The sequence below is a fragment of the Pongo abelii genome, chromosome 3, assembly GCF_028885655.2.
Source record: "Pongo abelii isolate AG06213 chromosome 3, NHGRI_mPonAbe1-v2.0_pri, whole genome shotgun sequence".
In the NCBI taxonomy this organism is placed as follows: Eukaryota; Metazoa; Chordata; class Mammalia; order Primates; family Hominidae; genus Pongo; species Pongo abelii.
In genome coordinates, this window is record NC_071988.2 from 111,725,333 (window position 1) to 111,753,056 (window position 27,724).

Consider the following 27,724-nt stretch of genomic DNA (forward strand, 5'->3'; position numbering starts at 1 on the left):
TGGCTTGAGCCCAGGAATTCGAGGCTGTAGTTAGCTGTGTTTGCTACACTGCATTCTAGCCTGGGTGACAGAGCAAGACCTTGTCTCCAAAAACAAAACAAAACAAAACACAAAACAAAACAAAACAAAACAAAACAGAACAAAACAAAGAAAAGGAAAAGGAAAGAAAGATAAGAAAATGGCAGTCATCAGTGTAAGTGGAGCATGAAGTGTGAGGAGAGGACTAATGAATCTGGAGATGTAGACAGCATCCAAGCCTTAAAGAGCCTTCCTAAAGAATATGGATAATCTTGACCTATAGTCTATTTTCCTCTTATTTAGCTAAGAAACTCTCAAGGGAAATACGAGTTCATATTAAAAATAAAAGACATGTGAAGGGTATTTACCTCTAGTAGATTTATATCCACTCCAGGTTATTCAATACTGTGCAGATATCTTTTAGTATCTATGATGTTTTTACTTAAAGAAACTAGGACAAACATATCACTGGCCTAAACAGATTATTTGTGCCCAATGGAAGTCTGGTGGTTTTCATTAAGTATTTAGGAGGAAGAGTGATTTTAAAATTGTTTTAAAATTTTTTTCATTAGTTGAATCCTTTGAATACTTGCTAAAGAGTTATGGGACTGACTCTTTCATTTACTGTTGTTGGTGGTGTTTTGTTTTTTTTTTTTTGAGACAGAGTCTCACTCTGTCCACCCAGGCTGGAGTGCAGTGGCCTGATCTGGCTCACTGCAAGCTCTGCCTCCTGGGTTCATGCCATTCTCCTGCCTCAGCCTCCCTAGTAGCTGGGACTACAGGCGCCCACCACCACACCTGGCTAATTTTTTGTATTTTTAGTAGAGACGGGGTTTCACCATGTTAGCCAGGTTGGTCTCGATCTCCTGACCTCGTGATCTGCCCGCCTTGGCTTCCCAAAGTGCTGGGATTACAGGCGTGAGCCACCGCGCCTGGCCTCATTTACTGTTAATGCTGATCCAAATGCAGGAAATACTTTAAAAATGGCCAATAAATATTTTAATATACATAAATTTGAATATTTCAGTAATGATGGTTGATATCTGATATCTTGACATTCATGCATTGAAGTCTGTAGGTTCACAACCAGCTGCAAATCATTATGGTTGATTATATTCTAATTAGAGCAAAATTCTTCAATAGGCATTGAATGGAAATAAATGTTGCATGTAAGTGAAAAAAATCGTGGCTGTGAATGATGTTAGTTAAACCATTTTAAAGAATATAGTCATGAAAAAATGTATTATTCATTGTATACACTTTGGAAAATCTAAGCTGTGAGGAAAATCACACATTTTTATTTGTGAAAAATTTTAAGAGCTAAAATGTCTGTTTATGTTTTAGGTTTTCTTCAAGCAAAGCCTTACAAGAATACTGAAATGTTTTGGAGTGGTTCACATATAGTTTGATTTAAATTCAAATTCATATGGAGAAAAGGGAACTCTTGCACACTGTTGGTGGGGATGTAAATTAGCACAGCCTCTATGGAACACAGTATGGAGGTTCCTCAAAAATTAAAGACAGAACTACCATATGATCCAGCAATCCTACTTCTGGGTATATAGCCAAACAATTGAAATCAGTATGTCAAAGAGATATCTGTACTCCTATGCTTATTGCATTATTATTCACGATAGCCAAGATATGTAACAAACCTAAGTGTATGTCTGTGGATGAATGGATTAAGAAAATGTGGTTTATATATATAATGAAATGCTATTCAGCCTAAAAAAGAAATTCTGTCACATGTCACAACATGGACGAACCTGGAGGACATTATGCTCAATGAAATAACCTAGACACAGAAAGACAAATATTGCATGCTATCACTTACATATGGAATCTAAATAATTAAACTCATAGAAGTAGAAAGTAGAATGGTTACCAGGCCCGGGGATGGTAGGACTGGGGGCTGGGGTGTCGGGGCCAGGGGAGTGGGGAGATAACGTTCAGAGCGTACAGAGTTTCAGTTAGACAGGAGAAATAAGTTTTAGAGGTTGATTAGACAGGATGGTGACTATAGTTAATAATAATGTACTGCATATTTCAAAATGGCTAAAAGTAGATTTTAAGTGCTGTCATTACAAAAAATGATATGTATATGAGGTGATAGTTATGTTAATTTGCTTAATTATTTCATAATATAAACACATATCAAAACATCACATTATACCTCATAACTATATACAATTGTCATCTGTCAATTAAAAATAAAATCAATTTTTAAAATTAAATTCATTGACTATAGTGAAAAATGATCCACTAAAAATCTTATAATACAAATATGTTAGATTTTATGTTGTTTGGAGAAAAATATTAAATACTTATGAATGCATATCTGGAAGCAAATATTTGTCATTTTTGTCACATGCTTATTCAAGGAAATGAAAGTATTTTACTTGATCAGTTCTCATATTTATAAGGATGATAAAATAGAGGATTTTAAATTTTGTGTAGTATTTGCTAATTTTTAGTCAGGGAGTTTTGGTTGTAAAATAAGAAAATGAAACAGAGTCTGATTCAATTTACGAAGGGAGAGATTGCATTACAGTTGAAGGATTAAGCAAAACTCATAAACAAAACAGCAACTAAATCAGGTACAGTTTAAAAATCAGTGAAAAATGGCAGTCACTAGAATAGCAATATTTGCTGTACAAGTTTGAATCCTTGATGTAGAAACATAGCTGGGCCTTCATTCAGCAGTAGGAGTTCATGACTAATTACTTTAGTGAATGCAGTATGTATCATGCTGATTATGAGCTGACCCTGTAGGGTTTTTTATTCCTGCTTTACCAGGTGTTGGCTGAATGACATTATGCAAGTTGCTTTTCTGTTGTAAAATGTTCATAGTCTTATTACCTATTTCTAGAAATATAAGGTGTGAAAGAGATAATCTGTGGGAAAGTACCTGGTACGTCACAGTTGATGAGTTGTAGCTGCCACATCTCCTCACTCGTGTCCTCCTCCTCCTTTATCTTCTCCATTGATACCCTGAATATACTGACATTAATATGGTTCATAAATGTTCTATGCTTCTGATTCTCTCAGTATGTATTCTCACTTCTCTCAAGATTACCAACTGTCTTGGTTTTTACTCAAGTATTTTCTTCAACTGACACCTGTGGTTCTCTCATAAGTTTAACTTGTTTATAACCCTACGTTATATCCTTGTGATTTAGTTTCTTCTTCCAATGGCCTGCTTATCTCTCAGCTTCCCAAATCAAACTTGTCGTGGGGTGGGGGGAGGGGGGAGGGATGGCATTAAGAGAATTACCTATTGTAAATGACGAGTTAATGGGTGCAGCACACCAACATGGCACATGAATACATATGTAACTAACTTGCACATTGTCCACATGTACTCTAGAACTGAAAGCATAATTTTAAAAAAAAAGAAGAAAAAAAAGTCTATAGCCATTGGCTTTTCTTTGAGTGCTGATTGTAGTGTCAGGCTACACCATTGTCTTGTTTGTGATTCTGTTGAGCTCGCGTCAGTAACTTGTTGAGTCATGTGGTGTAAAATGAAAATACTTCCAGTGGTCTCTGACAGGAGTCATGGTGGGGCATTTACCCAGACAGAAATTATTATGTCTGTTACGTGCCTACTGCATCTAAATAAATAAACATAGAAAGTTAAGAATAACCAGTTTACCAAAATTATGGAACAGCTATAAGTAGTAAGTCTGGGTCTTAAATACCTGGTGTCTCCAAAGCCAACACTCTTGAATAAACTTTAAATATTTTTGTTAATCTTAAAATGTTTACATCATTATAAAATATCAATACTAGTTATTGGATCATTTTTACTACTTATAAATTCAAAAAATCTTTATTAGGTATCAGATTTTTGTTATTTATCGTCTTAGTATAAACCAAATTCTATTTCGTGTCTTGAAAAACAATATTTTGTTTTAAAATGTATGATTTGTAGTTGAATTCTATTGACTTGTTGTTTTTGTTTTAACCTTTCTCAGGCTGCTAAGTTGGCTTTCACAGTGCAAGCCTTCGAGTCCCAATGGGGGACTCAGGATCAAGACGATCTACCCTGGTCTCCCGGTTGCCAATATTCAGAAGAAGTATTAGCAGAAGACATGATTCTCTTCCTTCTTCACCTTCTTCCAGTAATACAGTTGGTGTCCACAGTTCCTCTCCTTCCAGCACTAACTCAAGCTCAGGTAGCACCGGTAAACGGAGGAGCATATTCCGTACTCCTTCCATTAGCTTCCACCATAAGAAGGGGAGTGAGCCTAAGCAAGAGCCTACCAACCAGAACCTTAGTATTTCAAATGGTGCTCAACCTGGTCACAGCAATATGCAGAAACTGAGTTTGGAAGAACATATTAAGACCAGGGGAAGACATTCTGTTGGTTTTAGTAGTTCACGAAATAAGAAGATAACAAGATCTTTGACAGAGGATTTTGAAAGGGAAAAAGAGCACTCAACTAACAAGAATGTCTTTATAAATTGTCTAAGTTCTGGCAAAAGTGAAGGGGATGATTCTGGTTTTACAGAAGACCAAACTCGCCGTTCTGTTAAGCAGTCAACAAGGAAGCTACTCCCTAAATCTTTTTCATCTCACTATAAATTTTCTAAGCCAATTCTACAGAACCAATCCATTTCATTGGTACAACAGGCTGAATTCTCATTGGAAGTTACACAGTACCAAGAGAGTGAACCTGTATTAGTAAGAGCTTCGCCATCCTGTTCTGTGGATGTAACAGAACGGGCAGGAAGCTCTTTACAATCTCCTTTGCTTTCTGCTGATCTTACCACAGCTCAGACACCTTCAGAATTTTTAGTCTTGACTGAAGATTCTGTGTCTGAAACAGATGCATTTTCTAAAAGTGGAAGCATGGCATCCCACTGTGACAACTTTGGCCACAATGATTCTACCTCTCAGATGTCTCTCAATTCTGCTGCTGTTACAAAGACAACAACAGAACTTATGGGAACTGTTCCCTGTGCAATTATGTCTCCTGGGAAATATAGGTTAGAGGTACAATGTAGCACTGAATCTAATTCATTACCAGAAACCTCTGCTGCTAATCAGAAGGAAGTGTTATTACAAATTGCTGAACTACCTGCTACAAGTGTGAGCCACTCAGAGAGTAACCTACCAGCAGATATTGAAAGAGAAGAAAATATAGGGTTACAAAATGGTGAAACAATACTGGGGACAGACTCCCCAAGGAAACTTGGATTTTATGAGCAACATAAAGCAATAGCTGAACATGTAAGAGGGATCCATCCTATTTCAGATTCAAAGATAATACCTACTTCTGGTGATCATCATATTTTTAACAAAACGTCATATGGATATGAAGCGAATCCTGCCAAAGGTATGCTGATTTTTTTTGTATAACAAATGATGTGAATTAATTTTCATTATACTTTATTCAGTTTTCTTATTCCATCTCATGAATGGAAAGCATATTTTTCTTGTTTTTCACTTTCGAAATGGTTTCCTATTCATAATTTGTGTTAAATGTTTCCCCTGCTTGATTTTAAACTTACATCAATTGTATTATGCTGAAAATGTAATTCAGCAATATTACTCATTTTTTCTTACTTATGTTATCCATAACTAAGAAGCAGCCTCTTAGTTATGGTGTTTATTGGAGCACCTTCAGAAGAAAGTGAATGGAAAGTAATTCTGTTTGCAATGTGGATTTCTCCAAAGTAAGGACTGTCTTTTACAGAGTTTATTATACAGGCATTGGTATTTCTTATTTAATGAAATGGATATATTCCAGCTAAAATCACTATAAAATTTGTATAATTTAATACAAATTTTATAATTTCCTTTGTTAACTAAGCTTTCATTATTAATTAGGATCCATGTTTCAACATAAATAATTCCTATCTCTAGATACAACAACAGAATTGTAAGCTTAAAAAAACCTATCTTTGGAAGCTGGAGACAGGTTTCAACTCTGCCTCTGACATTAACTAACTGTGCAACTTTGGAAACCTTCTCTTTAGTTTAAAAAAAGTGTTAGTATATGTCAATTACTGTAATATGGCTACAGAAAACTTTGTTTTTTAAACATGAAATTCAGTTCAAGAAAATTTTTGAATATATACCACCTCCTGGGCCATCTTAGACATATTTTAATTCCTTTTTCTCTACTATCTTTAATGCTACTACTGCTACTAATAATTTTCTCAAATTTGGAAGTGATTATTATGTCCTAGATATTATTCTTTATACTTTATATACATTAATTAAAATGATTGAAATTGCTACTATTATTATAAGCTATTTTGCAGGCAAGAAGATGGGAGCAAAGATAAACTGTGTATCCACAATCACAAAACTAATAATTCATTTATAAATCCTGTGAGGTAGGCTCCTATGTTTCCCATTTTACAAATGTGAAAACAGGCTAATGAATCATACAGCTGGTAAGTAGTGCAGTCAAATTACAACTCTGTGAATCCAAAGCTCCAGCTCTCCATAACTATGCTTTACTACATGTCATGACTTAAAATATTAAATAAAATTTATGTGACATAATGTCACGAGTAATAGGATTATAAAGTTCATCCATAAACATAGAATTTTAAAGTTTTAAATGCATGAGTTAATTTTCCAGCTGTCTTAATACTTTTCTCATTTGATACAAGTTCACTTTTATGCACCTGACTATGTTTGTCCATTTTTGGAACTTTGTATTCTTTAGTCATTCATGCCTAGCTCCTTTACCTGTAATATAATCACGAGAATATGATAATGATGATGATATTAATGATGGTTACCCTTTTGTATAATTGATATGTGCCCAAAAATGTACTAAGAAGTTTGCATGCACTGTTTCATATAGTTCTTATAAAAATTTTGCATGTCATATTAATAACTAAAATTTATAGTAAGTTAAATAACTTTATAGGGTCACATAGTTAGCAAATGATGGACTTGATATTGAAAGCCAGGAAGTTTTAAAATTATATAAAAAGAGATAGAAATGCAATTATCCTGACATATTTAATTCTTATTTAGTAACGATGACTTTCCTCAAAGCCTAATTGAATACTGCATATTTTTCTCTCTCTGGAAATTAGAGAATGATCAGTTATCTTGGAGACTATTAATATGTTGATTGGGATCCTATTTGTAACACAATAACACTTTAATTTTGCTGATTTGATAATGTGTTGGCTGTTCTTGGATAAATAAGCTGGTGATGTCAACAAGGGCAGTATACTATCCTTTAGTTTGTGAAAATATTCATGTGCTATTTATAAGGATTTTATAATTTTGAAGTTTAAAATTTTAAAAACAGCTAAGTAAATGTATTTTATCCAATAAAGAGTTACTATAGACACTAACTTTCATAATGCTAAATTTAGTTTGTATTTTGTATGAAACATTTAAGCCAGTACTTGATACACATCTAAGTGTATTAGGTGTACAATCATATCAGAACTAATGAGTTATCTGGCAATTTAACTTTTATTCATTGGCTTAAAAAGTTATTTAAAAAGAACTGCTATATATTGGACTAATAGATTCTGGACAGTCTTTGAACTAGTAGATGAGCCTAATTAGAACAATTTTTTCATTTATTCATTCATTCAGCAAATATTTATTGTTTTAACACTATGTTAGGCACTAGGGATGTAGCAATACACAAAACAGGCCTAGATCCCTGCCTTCCTGAGGCTTACTTTCTACTGGGGATACTAAATTAACATGCTATATATATCAGATGGTGATAACTGCTGAGCGTGAGTTTAAAGCAGAATAAAGGCTTAGGAAGCAGAGGTGGGATTCCAGTTTGCATTTTTAAATGTAACAGGATGATACCCAAAGTAGCATATTGGTAAAGGTTTGAAGGAACTTAAATAATAAGTCATACAGATATTTGAGAGAAATATATTAGTGCAAGGTTGTGGGTCAAAGGCTGTGTAGGGCTGGAGCATGCCAGTGGATGTACCAGAGCAGCAAGAGTCCAGTGTGGCATGAGCAGAGTGATGGAGGGGAGAGCAGGACATGAGGTTGCAGAGGTGAACAGGGTGCTCCTCCTGTTCCTGGTTTGGGGACAGAGAGAGCAGTCATATGGATCATATTATGAAGAATTTGTTATGCCATTTGAAAAACATCACATTTGGCTAGAGGAGTGGTGGTGATCGCTCTCACTTATGTTTTAAATATATGATTCTGGCTACTATGTGGAATGTGGATTGTGTTGGGGGTGGAGAGGCAGATGGGAGTAGGCAGAGGTAGGAGAATTGTAGCAAATATTGCAGTAACCAAGCAAGCATAGATTGGGTTTGGTCCAGGGTCTTAGAAGGAGAGGTAGAAGGAATCAGATTCTGTATACAGTTTGAAGGAAATAAGGACAGGATTCGTTATGTAATTAATGTGAGCTACAAAGCAACAAAAGATGACTCCAAAAGTTTTGGGCTTTAAAGAGATTACATGATTAAGTGAACTAAACTGATGCTATACATTTAAAAGTTTTCTTGTGATAGAGAAACTTTGAATAACACTAAGAGTTTTCCATGATCTTTCAGTGGGACATTTGTAAAAACTACATTTAAATATTTACTTTCATTTTTATTTATTTTCCTTTCCATAGTTCTTGCCAGTAGTCTCAGTCCATTTCGTGAAGGAAGATTTATAGAGAGGAGACTGCGATCCTCATCAGAAGGCACTGCAGGGAGTAGCAGAATGATTTTGAAACCGAAAGATGGAAATATAGAAGAAGTTAATAGTTTAAGAAAGCAAAGAGCAGGTTCTTCATCTTCAAAAATGAACAGTTTGGTAAGTATATACATATGACTGCCTCTAATAAAATAATGCTGTCTATATCCGGCATGGTTATGTCTCTTGCAAAATGAACACAGACTACAGGATAGACACCTCATATCTGAAGGGAAAATTTGTTTCCATAGTTGACATTACAAGTCAGAGAAACAAATTTTTCGCCTAGGTCAGGATGGAGTTCACCATGACAGCTGTCTTTATTTCCTGTCTTCCTTGCTTCCATGGAAAGTCTGACATTCTTTATTCTAGAACAAGACACTTGAATACAGAAACTAGGGAAAATGCTGAACATGAGGATCCCCTTTGACACCATTATTTCACATCTTCTCTCCACCATATAGCCCTCCAGAAAATACCCTTTTGTAAATCACACTTACTCCAGTACCACTCTTAGTCCCTGTAGACCCTAACCTCACTGTCCTCCTGCAGTGCCCTTCCACAAAGGGTGAGGAATTGGTGTGAAGCTTATGAGGACCAACGTGAAATGCCCATCCAATGCTTGCATACATTGGAGGTAATCAAGATACCCCACTCCTGGTCCAAATTGTAGAGCCTACTTTTAGTATGAGCATGGAGGTGGGATGTGTGGGGAGAGGCATGGTCTGAGTTTGTATGTGTGAACTAGGGTGTCACAGAGGCATTAGTATGAAGCTCCCTCATAGTATGAAATGGACCCAGGGGTGGGAAGAGATGAGGGGCGAACTGCAGCCTTGGGTCCATGTGGCCTCAGGTTTCACAAGTATTAGAGTGTGATTGCCTTTTGGAGATCACTTTGCTCACCTTCTCACAAATGTGCCCTTTTTCAATGGTGTATTTAACATCTATTATCTAAAAATGTTTCTTTAAAATAATCTTTCTACCTGCCTATCCATGCATATATGTGAAAAATGCTCAAAAATAAATCACTTATGATATCTCTATTATTTTACATAATTGGGTTTCAAATGAAAATATTAGGTAATTGAGATCTGATAATTATTTTGTGAAGAAGCCTTAAGTTAGTAAGGTAACACTGTGTGATAGCAAAATCACTGTGCTTGATGTTAGAGGTTTTAATCGTTTTTTTCTGGTGTGGCCATTTCTTAATCCTGGGCAAATTTGTAACCACAAAATAGCAAATGATAATAGGTGTCTTGTTTCCATTATACTAAAAAATGACTATGTGAGTATGTGTTTACATTTGTACATATGGAAACATATATTTCATGCTTCGTTTTGTTCTTTTGTGCATTGGCATATTATTATTGTTGCAATGGATATTTTTGGTCTAAGTATGAAAATATGTTAAAATGGATTTCCAACTGATGCACCATTAAAAGTTAGGACTAATGAAGTATTACAAAACATTTATCATCACAACATTTTCACTATTTCTTCATGGAGAGGTATTTATATTAATAGGGGTACACTATTCAACTTGCTCAAAGTTGTGCCTTTTACATATTCTCTCATATTTCATGTGTTTTTCATACTGCATTTAATTTAAATAATTCTAGTTTGAGACCAGCCTAGGCAAAATATCGAGAACTCATCTCTAAAAAAAAGTTTAATAATTAGCTAGAAGTGGTGGCTTGCACCTGTAGTTCCAGCTACTCGGGGCTGATGTGGGAGGATCACTTGGGTCCAGGAGTTGGAGGCTGCAGTGAGTTATTGCACCACTGCATTTCGGCCTGGGCAACAGAGCGAGACCTGGTCTCGATAAGATAAATAAACAAATAAATAAATAAATAAATGTAAAAAGTACTTCTTATAATATCACAAAGTCAGTCTTCTCAGATTTACTTTTTTTTTTTTTTTTCGAGACAGAGTCTCACTTTGTCGCCTAGGCTGGAGTGCACTGGTGCGATCTTGGTTCACTGCAACCTCCACCTCCCCGGTTCAAACAATTCCTGCCTGAGCCTCCCGAGTAGCTGGGATTACAGGCACCTGCCACCATGCCCGGCTAATTTTTGTGTTTTTGGTAGAGAGGGGGTTTCACCTTGTTGGCCAGGCTGGTCTTGAACTCCTGACCTCAAGTGATCCACCCACCTCAGCCTCCCATAGTGCTGGGATTACAAGCGTGAGCCACCGCGCCCAGCCCTCCGATCCACTTTTAAGATTTAAAATTTAAGAAACAAAAGTGGTTTTGTTCCTTTGAGGCCTTATATTTAAATTTTCAAAAGTGTGCCTGTAGTATTATATTCTATCCACTAGATGGCAGAAAGACACCACTGCCATGGTGGTGGACAGTGTATCAGGGTTGGAACAGAAACTTGGTAAAATATTGTACATGTTCATTGGATTTACAGATGAAACTTACTGAAATAAATACTGAAACTTTTGAATTTCCTAAAGAGAACTACCAAAAACTACTTCAAGATCTTACCATCTTCCTTTGGATTTTACAAGTTATGTCTCATCTTTCAGTTACTTTACAGTTTATTCATTTTTTATTTTCATTTTTAATTTTTTTAAGGTAGTCTCACTGTGTCACCCAGGCTGGAGTGCAGTGGTGCAATCTCGGCTCTCTGCAACCTCCCCTCCCTGGTTCAAGTGATTCTTGTGCCTCAGCCTCCCGAGTAGCTGGGACCACAAGTGTGTGCCACCATGCCTGGCTAATTTTTGTATTTTTAGTAGAGATGTGGTTTTACCATGTTGGACTGATTGGTCTTGAACACCTGACCTCAGGTGATCCGCTCACATCACCTCCCAAAGTGCTGGGATTACAGGCGTGAGTCACCGCACCCGAGCAGTTACTTTACACTTAATTAATTAATTTAAAATGCATGAAATATGTTTTTTAACTTGTAGCACTGTAAGGAAGAAATGGTAGGGATTATTTAGTTCTAGATACATGTGAAACAAGTGACATATATTTGGAAAATTGTAGCTGTCTGTGTGAACAGTGACACATTTTCTATATTCCTCTTCCAATTTAAGCAACTGCATGTATTTAAGAATGTATCCATGGTTCAGTTATTTTATTTTAAAGCAATTATAATAGAAACATGTGTTTTTAATGCTTGTTTGAACCAAGGGACTACTTTTAATGCCTGACATGTATTATCACATTCAGTCCTCACAACAGTACTATAAACTAAATGATAGTGTAGTGATCAGATTTTGCGAAAGAGGAAAATAAGGTACTGAGAAGATAAGCAGCTTGCCTAAAATGACATAGCTCATAAATGGCAGAGATAGGATTTGGATTTGGATCCTTTCTAAGTTCAAATCCTACAATCTTTGGGGAAAATGTATTAGATTTAAAATTAAGTTGAGCCATTTTTCAATTGTTTGCATCAATTTGGTATACTGAAATTAAAACATTTAAAGCAATCTAACCTTGCTTGCTCTAAGTCTAGGCTGCAGCATTCTATAAGAGATACAAAAGAGGAAAACAGAAACAATATTTAATGCTTAATATGAACTTAAAATGCAGTCATGTTTCTTGAAATGCTGATGAATAGTGTAAATGTCCTTACTGAGAGATAGCCCATCAAAAAGGAACTTTGTCACAAAAAAGGATGTTCATACTTAGCAGTTTTATAATACTTCTTTAGTCCTAACTTTTAATGTTAGCATTAATGCAGTCCTTCATGTAGTTCATGGGGATTTCAATTCTCTTAATAAAATATGGCTCTATTTATTAAGATGCTGAGCATTTCCTGAAAGACCACAGATATTACCTAATGGATTAGATATAGTTAGATATACCACAGTTCTATTGTTTTTGTGTACTTCTGGGGTATTTCAATCTGGAAGGGAAAGGACAGGATGTATGAACTCTTCAAACATCAAATGCCGAGAACAAATTGGGATTGGCTTAGGTTTATTAAAAGAAACCAAAGTAATTTGGAACAATTTGATAAGTGTTCACATTTATTATATTTTTTCAAACCTCTTTATAGTATTTTTCCAATTTTTCTCTAATGAGTAACTTTCTGAATACATTCCTTGCGATTGTCCAAAAAATTTAAAATGCTGTTCTAGAAAAAAGTTAAAGAACTTTTTTCTTTAAAGAACTTACTTCAGGAACTTTCTCTCCAGACTATGGTATATAAATGTATAAATGAAAGGATTTCTCATGGGTTTTCCAACGGCTTTACATAGTGAATTCTAACTCTAAATATTTACAGGATTACTCTCTAAAAAAGTTAATGTGAGAGTAGATTCATATATAATGAGCAATACAGAAGACCTGGTACCGTTAAAGGAAGGAAAAATGCCTAAGTGGATGAGTCAGGATAAACTTGGCTAAGTGATAAAAAATACTGCTGGGCGTGGTGGCTCAAGCCTGTAGTCCCAGCACTTTGGGAGGCCGAGGCAGGCAGATCACTTGAGGTCAGGAGTTCGAGACCAGCCTGGCCAAGATGGTGAAACCCCATCTCTATTTGCATTTTGTAAAAATACAAAAATTAGCTGGGCGTGGTGGCCGGTACCTGTAATGCCAGCTACTCGGAAGGCTGAGGCAGGAGCATTGCCTGAACCTGGGAGGTGGAGGTTGCAGTGAGCTGAGATCATGCCACTCACTTTCTTCTGCTCACAACTCATTGGTCAGATCTAATCATATGGCCCAAACTAGAAACAAAAGCAGCCAAGAAGAATAATCAGTTTCCTGTATCTAGAGGCGGAGACTCAGGTTTGGTGAACACTTAATGACTCATATTCCCAAATATTTTGTTGTATCCAAGTTCTTTTAATTAACTGAGATTTACTATTTGCCTCCTCTTTCCCTTTTGTCCAGAGTCATTTAATGGGCCCTGACTTTGTGCTTCACACTGTCCTGGTCTTTGTGGTTGAAAAGATGAAAACATCTCTTAATTGAAGAATTCATATATACTACAGGTTTTATTCTTTAGAATATTCTCTCTTCCTTACTTAAAGACCTTGTGATGTGTATCTTAAGTGACTAAGTTTACTTTTTTCCTTGACTCAAGGAATCTTTACTATTTTTGTAAGTATTTATTTTCATTGCACCAAGCAGTTGGTTTTGAAGGTTGTATTGTCTTCAGATTACTCAGCAAATGCATTTGCAAAGTTGCCCCGTACTATTTGTGCTAAGTGATTCAGACAACTTTCATTTATGGCCAGTTTTACTCTGACACAGCATGTTTTCTTTCATTTAGCACCCTGCTGCTTTTATGTGGAAACTGTGAATGACACAGTAAAAACATAATTGTAGGACTTTGGTAGAAGAACAAATCCGATTTATATTTGATTAATAAGAAGTAGTTACTTGCAGAGCATTAGCATCTCATATCACATTTCAATTTTTTGGTATGTTTAACTGCAGAATTTACTTATTATTGATAATAGTAGAATAATATAAAACTAACTGTACCCTATTTGAGATAGCCAAGCACTTTACTATTCATTTACTTTTCTTCTGGGGCCTCTGTTTTCTCATTTATTAGCTTATCCTTTATTCATTATAATTCTTCATTTCTTCATTCATTAAAACATTCACAGTTTCTTACAATAAATATTTATTGACAATCTGCTCTGAAGAATCAAAGATGAAAGAGACAGTGCTTGAGCATTTTTGAGTTTCCAAAGGGAGAGAGAAGGTTAAACATTATCTTGCCAATGCAACAGATTTAACCATTTTGACCATCTTTAAGTTCAGAATGGATGGGGCATGCTTGATTTGAATTGTGAGCATCGAAATCCAAAGTTAAGAAGATTTAAAATGGGCACATGAACTCCTGTTTCCCAGCTTTGTCTGTGCCTTATCTCACACACACAATGACACTGTTAAATATATGCATAACTTTCTTGTGTCTTTTGTTCATTTCTCTGACTGAGACCCAGCTGCTAGTGCTGAGCAGGTTTGCTGAAAGAAAGTTGGGACAGTAAAGAAGAACGTACGAAATGAATCTCATGATTAATATTTAAAAAAATCAGTCTCAAAACACCCCACTTGTACAATCCACCAAGCAAAAGAATCCTACTGGGCTCATTTGGTATATACACCTTCACACTTCTGTTCCACGGCATGAAAGTTGTTCAAGCTTGAAATTAAAAACAAGACAGGCTGGATGCAGTGGCCCAAGCCTGTAATCCCAGCAATTTGGGAGGCCGAGGTGGGCGGGTCATGCGGTGAGGAGATCAAGACCATCCTGGCTAACACGGTGAAACCCTGTCTCTACTACAAATACAAAAAATTAGCTGGGCATGGTGGCACGCGCCTGTAGTCCCAGCTACTTGGGAGGCTGAGGCAGGAGAATCCCTTGAATGTGGGAGGCAGAGGTTGCAGTGAGCCAAGATCGCGCCACTGCACTCCAGTCTGGGCAACAGAGGAAGACTCTGTCTCAAAAAAAAGCAAAGAAGACACATGATAATTAGAAGATCTGATTTTGAAAATTTCTTAATCTTGAAATCCTTAGTGAGACTTTCCAGTATGTAAAAATGTTAATGGCTTTGGGGAGTTAAAATAATGATTGCAGTTTTTAGTGTAACTGACTGTTAATAGAATTAAAGCAAATATTGCTTGGTTACAGGGACATCTAATAAAAATGGAAGCCATTAATATTTTTAAGGAAATGGAGCCATATGAATCATTCTCCTCAATTCTTATAAATTTTAAGGAAGAAAATCACAAGTATCATTCATTAAACATGAAATTACATTTGTTGATAACTGGCATACATTTTAGATTAATAGCCCTAATCCTTTATGCTTTTATTTGTTTTTCCAGTTACTAATCATATTTTCCTTTCAGTACCCTTCTAAATTGTATCATGCATGTGACACTCACCACATAGTTATTTGAATGTGTCTCATTTTACCTAAAAGGTTTCAATCTTTTAAATGGAAGGAGCTGTGTATATACTGGCATTTCTTGCAGTCATTAATATAGCACCTGGTGGAAAAATAGGCATCTAATAAATATGAATAAATTAAAGGTAAAATTTCTGGTTAAATAATGATACATGTTTATATAGACGTGAATTAAGGCTTCTAGTACAAGAATTGTGTGTGGTGTGCTTATGCACAGTTTTGACATTTTAACTTATTATTCAAATATACAGGTATTTCTTATGATGCATTGTCTGATAAAGCTCTGGCTTTTTTGACACTAAATCCTTGATCAGGAAGGCCATACCAATTATGACATTGTTCCAGTGGAAGCATAATTTATTTTAGGATTATCAGCCTTATAGAATGGTTTCTAGGATTATATGAGTACAATAGTTATGAACTGGCCATACAATGAGGACAAGAAATAGTCAAATATTTTGTGGTATTCATTAAGCCCATTAAAATATAATATCTTGGTCAAATATGGGTAAGGGAAGATTTTAAAAATCCCCTGCTGTTTTATCTAGTCCAGCTCACTTCGTTTCTTATAAGCTTATAGATTCAGAGTTGCCTTTAAAAGCAGGATTGAATAAAAATATTCCATTCATTTTTGTCTTTCTGAACTTTGAGATGAGTAATTTTCATTTAGAAGCTGTCAGAATTTGTATGTTTGTTGGGCACAATTAGGAATAGTTTATTCATAGACCTAACTCACTTCTTAAATGATTTAAGATTGGTTTGAGTAATACTTAGCACCTACATTGTTAATCTGTGATAACATAATTTAATAATTATTACAGGTACATAATAGGTGGATATATTTATGGAGTACATGTGATATTTTGATACAGGAATGCAATTTATATTAATACTAATCACATCAAGGTAATTGGGGTATCTATCACCTCAAGCATTTGTCATTTGTTTGTGTTAGGAACATTCCAATTCCACTTTTTTGTTATTTTAAAATATATGATAAATAATTTTTTGACTATAGTTACCCTATTGTGCTATAAAGTACTAGATCTTATTCATTCTTCATAACTATATTTTTGCATACATTAATGTTCCCCCAACCCCCACTACTCTTTCCAGCTCCTGATACCCATCATTCTAGTCTGTATTTCTGTGACTTCAAATGTTTTAATTTTTAGCTCCTGTATATGAGTAAGAATAGGCAAAATTTGTCTTTCCACGCTTCATTAATTGTATTTAAAATAACGTCCTCCAGTTTCATTCATGTTGTTGCAAATGACAGGATCTCATCTGATTTTTATGGCTGAATAAGATTCCGTTGTGTATATGTACCACATTTTCTTTATCCTTTTGCTTGCTGATGGACACTTAAATTGATTGCATGTCCTGGCTATTGTGAATAGTGCTGCAATAAACATGGGAGTGCAGATATCTCTTTGATATATCAGTTTCTTTTTTCCGAGTGCATACTTAGCAGTGAGAAAGCTGGATCATATGGTAGCTCTATTTTTAGTTTTTCAAGGAATCTCTAAAATGTTCTCCATAGTGGTTGTTCTACTTTACATTTTCATCAACAGTGTACAAGGGTTCCCTTTTCTCCACATCCTGTTAGCATTTGTTATTTGCCTATCGTTTGGATAAAAGACATTTTTTATATGCCTGTCATCCATTTGCTTGTCTTCTTTTGAGAAATGTCTCCAGATATTTTTTGCCTATTTTTAAATTGGATTATTTAGTTATCTTTTCTATTGAGTTGTGTTAGCTCCTTATATATTCTGAGTATTAATACCTTGTCAGATGGATATTTTCTCCCCTTCTGTGGGTCGTCTCTTGACTTTGTTGATTGTTTCCTTTGCTGTGCAGAAGCTTTTTAGCTTGATGTGATCCCATTTGTCCATTTATGCTTTGGTTGCCTGTGTTTTTGAGGTCTTAGTCAGGACATTTTTGCCAAGACCAATGTCTTGGAGAGTTTCCCTAATGTTTTCTTCCATAGTTCCATAGTTTGAGGTCTTAGATTTAAGTGTTAATCCATTTTGATTTGATTTTTATATATGGCAAGAGATAGGCGTGTAGGTTCATTCTCTGTATGTGGATATCCAGTTTTCCAGCACCATTTATTGAGGAATCTGTCCTTTCCTCCATGTATGTTCTTGGCACTTTTGTTGAAAATGAACTCACTGTATATGTGTGGATTTATTTCTGAGATCTCTACTCTGTTCCATTGGTCTGTGTGTCTGTTTTTATGATACTACCATGCTATTTTGGTTATTATAGCTTTGTAATGTAATTTGAAGTCAGATAATTTGATTCCTCCAGTTTTATTCTTTTTGCTCATGATGGCTTTGGCTATTCTGGGTATTTTGAATTGTTACATCAAAATTTTAGGATCTTTTTTCTATATTTGTGAAGAATGTCATTAGTATTTTGATATGGATTGCATTCAAACTGTAGATTTCTTAGGTAAGTGTGGATATTTTAACAATATTGATTTTTCAGTTTCATCTTCAGTTTACTTTATCAGTGTTTCATAGTTTTTATTGTAGAGATCTTTCACTTCTTTGGTTAAGTTTATTCCAGTAAAGTTTACATATTTTATTATTATTATTGCTATTGTTAATGGTAATGCTTACCAGGCAAAGTCTCTTTTTCTCTTCCTTCACTTTCCCCTAAACAGAAGGAGACTCTGTGGTAAGGTGGCCTGGAGCTGAGGGAGAGGTAATGTAAGTACTTCCATTGCCACCACAGCTGGAACTGCACTGGGTCATGCCTGAAGCCAGTGCGGTACTGGGTCTTACCCAAGGTCTGTGACAACTGCTGCATGGCTACCACTGATGTTTACGCAAGGTCCAAATATTCTTTAGTTAGCAAATGGTGAATCCTGCCAGGTCTGGATCCTTCCTTCCGGGCAGCAGGTTCCCTTCTAGCCCAGGCTGGGTCTAGAAATGCCATCCAGGCACTGGGGCCTAGAATCAATGGCTTCAGGAATATGCTGGGTGCTTCATTTTAATGTAGCTGAGCTGGTTCCCAGTTGCAAGACAAAGTCCTCTGTACTTCTCCCTCTCCTTTCCTCAAGCAGGAGTCTCTCCCCATGCTGCACAGCCTGGCATTGGGGGAGGGGTGATGCAAGGACTCACTTGGCTGCCACAGGTGGTGTCTCACTGGGTCATGTGTACCCCAAGTCCACTGGCTCCAAGTCCAGTGCAGAACCGGGACTTGCCCAAGGACTGAAGTTCTTGTGACCTGTCTTTCAAAGTTATTTGGGACCCCATGCCACTTTGGTCAGCTGGTGGTGGAACTAGCTGGAGCTCCAATTCCTACCCCTAGGAGGGAGGATTCTCCTCTGGCAGGGTCTAAATGGTTTCTCTGTGAGCGCTGGCAGAATTCAGTTCTGTGTTGTGTTCTCTTGTGACAAGACAGCACCGAGTTCCAAAGCAAAGCCTCACAATCACTTCACTCTCCCTCCCACAAGCTCACAAATTTTCTGTCTGTATGCTGCCAGAGAATGGAGGAATGGTGGTTTGGGCAATGCAACAATGTCTTTCCTATCCTCTTTAATGCCTCTCCTTCACATGTTAGCAAAACCAGGTACTATGATTGCTCACCTGACTTTTGGTTCTTATGAATGTGCTTTCTTGCCTGAATATTTGTTCAGTTTGGTGTTCCGATGTGGGGACAATCACTCGGGGTTCTATTCGGCCACATTGCTCTACCTCCTACATTATTAAACTTACTATAAATAGTCATGTTGTAACAATAGCAGTATGAAATATGTATGTTAAAAGAAACTGTACTTATTTATTAAGAAAATAATTTAAAAGGACAGCAGTAAAGGAGAATTAGATATCTTTTACCTGTAACCCTACTAATCTAGGATATACTTTAGATATTAATAGTTCATATCCCTTTAAAATTAAGAAGTTAGAAAACTAAGATTATCTTTTATTTTTCAAGTTATATTATTTTTAATTGGATCAATTAAGTTATTTTTAATTGGATCAATTAAGTTTATCTGGTAATTTTCTGTGAGAGGACAACTGCTTTGTTCCTTATTTAGGTAACTGAAAGGGCTGGGACAGTTTCCATAGCATAAGAGATAATATTTATGGATTCAGGGTCTGCGACAAATCTCTGACCATCTGAATAGATGCTTCACAATTTGCAGCACAGAACTGACCTTCAGTAAACTAACTACCTTTTCTGAGGTGACAGTCACTGGAATCTGAGGTTTGTACATTATTCATTTTAGACAATGAAGACAATTTATTTTATAGAGTTATTTTATGATGTTGAAATTTAAACACATTAAATTAACATCAATAAATTAAATAAGTCAAAGAAATTCTGACTGCAAAGGTCAAGAAATATAGTACTAGTGAAGAATTATATTCAGTATTGACCAATAGAGTTAAAAAATATAGAAATATCTAAATATATTCATACTCTTTTTAAGTAATTTTAAAATTGAGACATTTATAATTGTCTCACAAACTATCATATTTGTAATGTAAGTGTAAAGCAGTGTAATTTGCAAGTGAATCTGCATATATAATTTCACAATCTTCCTATGTGATAACTTTTTTTTTTTTTTTGAGACGTAGTCTCGCTCTTTCACCCGGGCTGGAGTGCAATGGCGCAATCTCGGCTCACTGCAAGCTCCACCTCCCGGGTTCACACCATTCTCCTGCCTCAGCCTCCCGAGTAGCTGGGACTACAGGCACCTGCCACCGCGCCCGGCTAATTTTTTTTGTATTTTTAGTAGAGATGGGGTTTCACCGTGTTAGCCAAGATGGTCTCGATCTCCTGACCTCGTGATCCGCCCGCGTCGGCCTCCCAAAGTGCTGGGATTACAGGCGTGAGCCACCGCGCCCGGCCGATAACTTTTTTTTTAAACTAGCCATTTCTAAATTAGTTGCCATTTTTATCACTTTTATCACTTTTATAATCTCATTCATTGATTATTTTACTCGTGCTAAAAGTTTGCTCTGAAACGCCTTTTATATATATATAAATGCCTTTTATATATATATATAATATGCCTTTTATATATGTGTATATATATATATATATATATATATATCTCTTCTGTTGTTCTTAGTTTGGTACATCCCACCTAAAACAGACTACCTACTAATTCTTTTAAATCTCTCTGTTAGGCTCTTTATTGTATACATTTGTAATTATATACAAAATTATTTTCATAGCTAGTTATCTCAGTACCACACAATGATTAATTTATGTGTCAGTGAGAAACATTAAGAATTTTATTGCCAAGAGAGACTCACATAAATCAGAACTCTTACCAGGTTTCAAGAGAGATAGGTGCAGTAGGGGGTGGTCTGGAATATCCCTCCTGCTCCCCAGGCCCTTTCTTTTGGCATCTGATGGGCTCTGGCCCAGGGTATTGGATGAGGTTTGGAGGGTTGGGTGTGTGCCAGTGACCTCATTTGTACAGGAGGAGCCATCTCAATATGAAGCATCTCCATTTTATACTCAGCGATACAGCATAGATGGACATTTTTCAGGGAACCATATCCTATATATTTTTAGATTCCATCTTTATTTTTCATAAGCAATTCAGACATATTCTGCCAAAAGCAGTATATAGATAAACTACCCTAGTGAAAACCCTTCAGTTTGTTTGCTAGGAAGTCTGTCATTAGTATGTTTCCAAGGAGATCCTACCAGGTCATCTGCTTTCTTACTTTCAGGAAAGCATACACCATTTTCCCCTGTAAGAGGGAAAATGGATCACAGGCTAGCTGCTTAACTCAGGCAGCAAGTGCAAATTTTGAATGTTCTCCTCAAACTATCTGTTTGATTCTTGCAATCCTCCTCACTTGTATTTTTACCCATTGGTGTTCATTTCCTTTGATATTAGGGAAATACTTGTTTTCTCATTTATTTTAAGCAAAAATTCTACTAGTTGTCCCCATTTTAACTGCTCATCTACTTTAGAACGGTACTCCTTCAGTACGTTTCTTCTGTTGTCTTGAGTTTCTTTCCCATCTCTTCATTGCTGTCAGTTTAAAACACTGCCAAGTTTTCCATCTTTGAAGAAACAAATAGAAAATAATTTTTTTCTGTATCGTGCTTACTCCTAAAGCTCTCCATCCTATCCCTCTTTTTCCCTATAAGGCAAACAGTCCTGACACTTGCCATACTTATTTTCTCACTGCCTATGAATTCCTTGATTTCATGTACTTTAGCCATTGTAATACAGGTTCTAAACATCAGCATTATTGAGATTTTGTCCTGGATAATTCCGTATTAGGGGGACTGTGTTGTGCATTGTAGGATGTTAAATAGCATTCATTACCCCTACCTAATAAATGCCAGTGGGACCCCCTGGTTGTGACAACTAAAAATATTTCCAGACATTGCCACGTGTGCCCTGGTAGACAAAAATTGCCCCCGGTTGAGAACTATCTAAAGCTATCAGTGACTTTGCCAATTTTCTTTTTTTTAATCTTAATTTTGTATTCATTTAACAGTGTTGAGCACTTACTCTCTTCCTTTCACAGTGCGAAATCTCCTGTGGTTATTCTCATTCTTCTTTGCTCTTTTCAGATTGCTTTGTAGGCTTCTTCACACCCACACTTTAAACACAGCTATTTCTGCTATTCGATCCTTTATTGCTTTTTTATTTACCTGTTCTATCTAAAAACTTAAAATGGAGGGGAAGTTATAAGTGAATTCCAAACAAAAAGGCTGGGAATTTCTGTTATATTGGAAATCTGACAAAATCGAATAGGCACGACAATCACAATATACTAGATTTATAGAAACATAATGAGGGCCTGTGAAAAATTTATTTCCATACGGAGAATAGCCAAAATTCTGAAGGCAATTATCTTTGGAGTGGATGTAGAGAAATATGCAGTGATTTTGCCCTAATAGTTAACGGCTTCTCTCCTTTTTTTTTTTTTTTTTGATGTTTATTACTATTGTAATTTTTGTTTTTGTACAAATATATTTCAGCCTTTATTGTATACATTTGTAATTATATACAAAATTATTTTCATACTCAGCTAGTTATCTCAGTACCACACAGTGATTAATTTATGTGTCAGTGAGAAACATTAAGAATTTTATTGCCAAGAGAGACTCACATAAATCAGAACTCTTACCAGGTTTCAAGAGAGATAGGTGCAGTAGGGGGTGGTCTGGAATATCCCTCCAGACCTTTTAAAATAGTCAAGTATTTCTTAATATCCCCTTCTGTGTCTAAAGTCACTTTGGAGAAGCAGCAATTTTGTCATTTAAAGTAGGTCCTCCCTATTAGAATCAGAAATGTAATACATTGTAATACTAATTTCTACCCTCACTGCTATCACTGACCATTATGCATTATTTTTCCAAATTGACAGCAGCTTAAGTCAAGCAAAAGGCAGTGGTAAAAGTTGCGGGCATTGTGCAAGCAGCATGTATTAGACAATCCAGGAAACCTGGCAACCCCCAGAGACACACACATTGCCCACTTCTGCCCTGCAGTGTGGCCTCTGCAACTGCTGTCTCTGCTTTGTCTCCTTCAGAGCTTCCCAGGGACTGTGCCTCAGGCTGAATTGTGCCTCAGGCTGGCTCTGGTCCAAGAGGAGCTTGTGGTGTGCAGAGGGCATGTGTTGGGGAGGGGTGAGAAGTTTTGACTATGACTTTAGAAAAAACAAAAATCTATAAAATACCTTTAGTGTCTAAAAATAAAAAAAGTAATAAAGTAATAAAATGTACTAAATTAGTGAACACAAACACTTTTGTAATATTTTCATGCTTTTCCACCCTTCTTTGTTTTTTAAATGCTTTTGGTACCTCCTAATCTTTCATATGCTATAAGAATATGCACTTGTATTTTATCTTTATGAAACTTATCTGAAATAAAAGTGCATTATTTAAAAATCAAAGGTACACTTTCTTCTAAAACACAATATGAACAAAGTAGGAAAACTTATAAAATTGGAATCCTTTTTTGTCACTTAGATGTGATTTTATTTTAAGCAAGTACATGGTATGATGAAAGGAATGATTGATTTGGGAAAGGACACCGAACTCCAATGTTACCTGTTTCAGAGGATAATAATAATACTGCCCACCTCATAGAGTTGTCATAGAATCAGATAATACAGTTTATGTGAAAAGGCTTTGTAAGATTTAAAGTGCTATACAAATGAATATGACAGTTGTTTTATTAATAACGTGTCAAAACTAGAAACATTGAAAAACAAATAGTATTGCCTTTTAATGTAGTGATTTAGGAAAGAAATATTTTAAAAGTCAAACTCACATTTGGGGTATATCTTTACCATGAAAGTGTTAGTTCCTTTCAGCCACAACAAAAAAGTCCTAAATGTTCAAGTTATTTATCTATTAGATCTTTATAAGGGTAATGTGCTATTTACTTGATTTGTATTTGGCTATTTTTTGAAAAGTCATACATTTTTCACAATCTTCAAAATCAATTTATAATCACTTAGAAAAAATTAATTGAGCAGTATGCTTAAGATTTGAATGCTATGATTTATGTTATACTTTAGTTAGAAAGTTTACTCAACTCAGTTATTTTCTGATTATTAAACTGGGAAAAAAGCATCTGCGCAGAACACAGGTGTCTTGGCTATTTACGGAGAAATTTAATTTGCATTTTTTTATTTCTTAAATAAATGCAAGTTTAACCATTGTAGACATTTATGTGACTACTTATGTAACTTATTTAATAACCTGATAAATTACTAGTTTTAAAGTATCTTTTGTCAAATTTTAAGGTAATGCTATTCAAAATAGGCAATAACTTCAAAGACCAAAAAATAACATAGAAGAAAATAATTATAGATTATTTATTTTCCTTTAAGAATAAATTTTGAACATAGTATATTTAGTAGTACTGGTCATTTGTATGATAATTTAAGATCTCTAATCTTTTGTGAGACAAACTTTTGTAACACACTCGAGTTTTTGCACATGTCTTTCTTCTTTCTTTATTCTATTGGAAGGATACTTCCACCAGTAGGGTATTCAGCTTGAATATTTAAACTATCAGGGATTAGAACTAGAGGGTAACCAGCTGTCAGATAATTCATATCATGTATTAGGCTTCAGTTGGGATGAGACAGTATATCTCAGCATGCTGTTACCTTCAGTAAGATTTATGTTCCAAAGTGTGGATACATTAATACAAATAGTGATTTTAAATGAAAAGCAGATCAGCCACCTAGCTATGGTTCATGAATCACAGTGATTCTCACTTTATCTTTCTCTCTTTTATTTTTTAATAACAATAATAAAAGTATATAGAAAGTATCTCTGAGCCAAGTGGGTGCCAGAGTACATTGGTGCTAAAGCTTTAACTTGACCCAGCAGTCCACTGGAAGTTGCTATAGCTGGGAAAGAAAGAAGTGAGGCATAGATGCTGGGTTTACATTTAGAAAAAGAGAAAGGAACTATTAATGCGTGCTTTTCTCTAATAGCATTTATCTCTCTAGGAAGTCCTGCATAACAAAAGAAGTTGGGATGCCATTAAGTTTTATGAAGTGATACTATGATTTCTTGAAGGGAACTTACTATTACGCAGCTGGAAGCCTGTAAGGTCTGTTAACTAAAGAAGTTCAAAGATAGCCACAGTTGTTCAGTATATAGTTTTGCTTTGTATTTTTTTGATTGAGTGCAGTGGGGTTGAACATAAAAGATGCTTGAATCTTCAGCTTTTCATGATTCTCTGCTTGTTATAAATAGACTATTAAGTAATTTTTAGGAAATCAGAACAAGCGACCTATACAAATGATTTCTACAGAAATTTTTTTTTCCTCTTGTAAAACAATATAAAATACAGTGATTTATAAATTTTGGTACTATAGCTTTGCTAAAAATTTCTATATTATTTAAAAAATAAGAATACTTTTACCATAAGATAGGAAATTATTCTGGTTCAATAAGCAAGCCTATTTTACTGAAACAATAGATAAAAACTTCACTAAAAATATTTTCTTTTTTCTTTTTTAAGAAGCATGAATGCATAATAAAGTAACAGTAGAAATGCTCAGGATAAAACAACAACCCAAATTAAAGAAAACGTTAAAAAGATGATTTTATTAGATGGACTTAATGTCCACCTAATGGACAAATAAAGTAAATTCTCAGTTTGACCCAGTGCTAGCTATGTGCCCATTATGCATTAGGTACTATTTTAGGGCATGGGGATGGCAATAGTCAACAGGAAGGGAAGATTTCTTTACTTGTGGCAGCTGAGTTACATGGTATTAAAAGGAACTAAAAGAAAGTCTTGAATCTGAAACATTTAGATTTCCTACCAGAGTCCTGAAATGCCTGCATTCAGAAAATAGAGGCTCCTTTCCCACAAGGACACCTTACTAGAATAAGTAAGAAATTACTAGTTCTGGATTCTATTACAGGTCTAAGTAATCAAATGGTGAACAGCCCACAACCAAATCTGAAAATAGAAGTGAGGGGATTTAATTGGCTTATAATTATTGGTGAGGTAGAGCAAAGGTTTAAGTAAGGTGAGTCCAATTCATTTCTTCAGTGAACGTTGTGGACTACCTACCATGAGCCAGAAACTGGGCTAGGCATTATGTCTTCCAAGAAATGTAAGACAGCTTTTTTTTTTTTCTTTAAACTTTGAAAGGTTGTATTATACATTCGTTCAGATAATCTGTTTCCACGAATTGTCAGATTCACAAAACAGAACTTGTAGGAAGTAGAACTCAGAGAAGTAAAATGAGGTGTCTTCATCTCTATTTTTATTTTTTCCCCTCTGTCCCTTTTTTCTGCCTCTTCTTAGTGTCAACTTACTTCTTAAAAATAAAAACATTACTGAAAATAACAAAACTCAGTTGCATATTAATAGTATTAGACTCAAGAGAACAGATAAGTTAGGTATTGCTTCTTCTACTGTTCCCGCATGTGAATCTTTTACTTTAAAGAAAAAGTTAACCAAACTTACTTTCATGCTTTATAGAACGAGCATCACTTTAGTTATGTCACGTCACTACAGTTTTAATAAGTAAATTTTATTTTATCTTTTTGAGATGGAGTTTTTTTTGCTCTTGTTGCCCAGGCTGGAGTGCAATGGCTTGATTTTGGCTCACTGCAATCTCCGCCTACAGGGTTCAAACAATTCTCCTGCCTCAGCCTCCCAATTAGCTGGGATTACAGGCGTGCACCACCACCATGGGCTAACTTTGCATTTTTAGTAGAGACAGGGTTTCACTATGTTGGTCAGGCTGGTCTCAAACTCCTGAACTCAGGTGATCCACCTGCCTTGGCCCTCCAAAGTGCTGTATTTACAGGCATGAGCCACCACACCCAGCTATTTTTATTTAACAATAATTTCATATTTACAAGGAAGTTAGATGAATTAAACAAAGAACTCTCATAGGACCTTCAGATAGATTTACAAATTGTTGATTTTTATCACATTTTCTTTCTTTCTCTCTCCTTCTGTCTCTGTGATAATACAAACATATATTATCTGTATTATTTTTGTGAATCATGTGAGTGTTGGTTGTAGACATCATGATTCTTTACTCCTATATACTTTAGCATGTATTTTCTAAGAGAAGGATATTCTCTTACATCACAAGATACATATCAAAATCTGCAAATTTAACCTTGCCACAGTATTTTATTTATTATAAATCTATATTCAGTTTTTCCCCATTGTTTCAATTAAAATAAAATCTAGGCTCCAATCCAGAACCATGTGTTATGTTTAGTTGTCATGTCTCTTTTCTCTCCTTTAATCTGAAATAGTTTCTCATCATTTTTTCTCTTACATGGCATTAACACTCATGACAGTCATTTGTGGACTAATTCATGATTGTCTGGTTTTTCACTATTAGGTTCAGCTTATGCAATTTTTGGAAGAGAAACTAGATGCATAATATATTGTTCTTCTTAGTGGATCATGTCAGGGGGTGCAAAATGTCAATTTATCTCATTCCTGGTGATGTTACTTTTGATCACTTGGTAAAGAAAGTGTTTGCTAGTTCCTCACCTCTCTGTGGAAAGGGACACAGCTGAAGCCATGACTTTTACATAGGGTGCTCTCTTGCCTACACAGTTGTAACTGGGAGTGTTTCAAGACAAGACATAGACTCAACAGTTTTGATGTTAAATTGTGGAAAAGAACATAGAACTAACCAGGAATTAGACAAGAAACAGAATAATAGAATT

At 35.4% G+C, this 27,724-nt stretch overlaps 1 protein-coding gene across 21 annotated transcripts in view; it reads left to right on the plus strand.

Annotated features, from left to right (window-relative positions):
- Positions 1-27,724, plus strand: part of CCSER1 (coiled-coil serine rich protein 1) — a 1,462,495-nt gene that overhangs the window by 157,154 nt on the left and 1,277,617 nt on the right. For all 21 annotated transcript variants that reach the window (XR_008524637.2, XR_008524639.2, XR_008524640.2 and 18 more), the window contains exons 2-3: positions 3,993-5,357; positions 8,601-8,785. Coding sequence is in view for 18 of the 21 variants with exons in the window: in XM_054554165.2 (XP_054410140.1) it covers positions 4,034-5,357; positions 8,601-8,785 (1,509 nt within the window). In the remaining 3 variants the exon portion in view is untranslated. The remainder of the gene's footprint in view (positions 1-3,992; positions 5,358-8,600; positions 8,786-27,724) is intronic.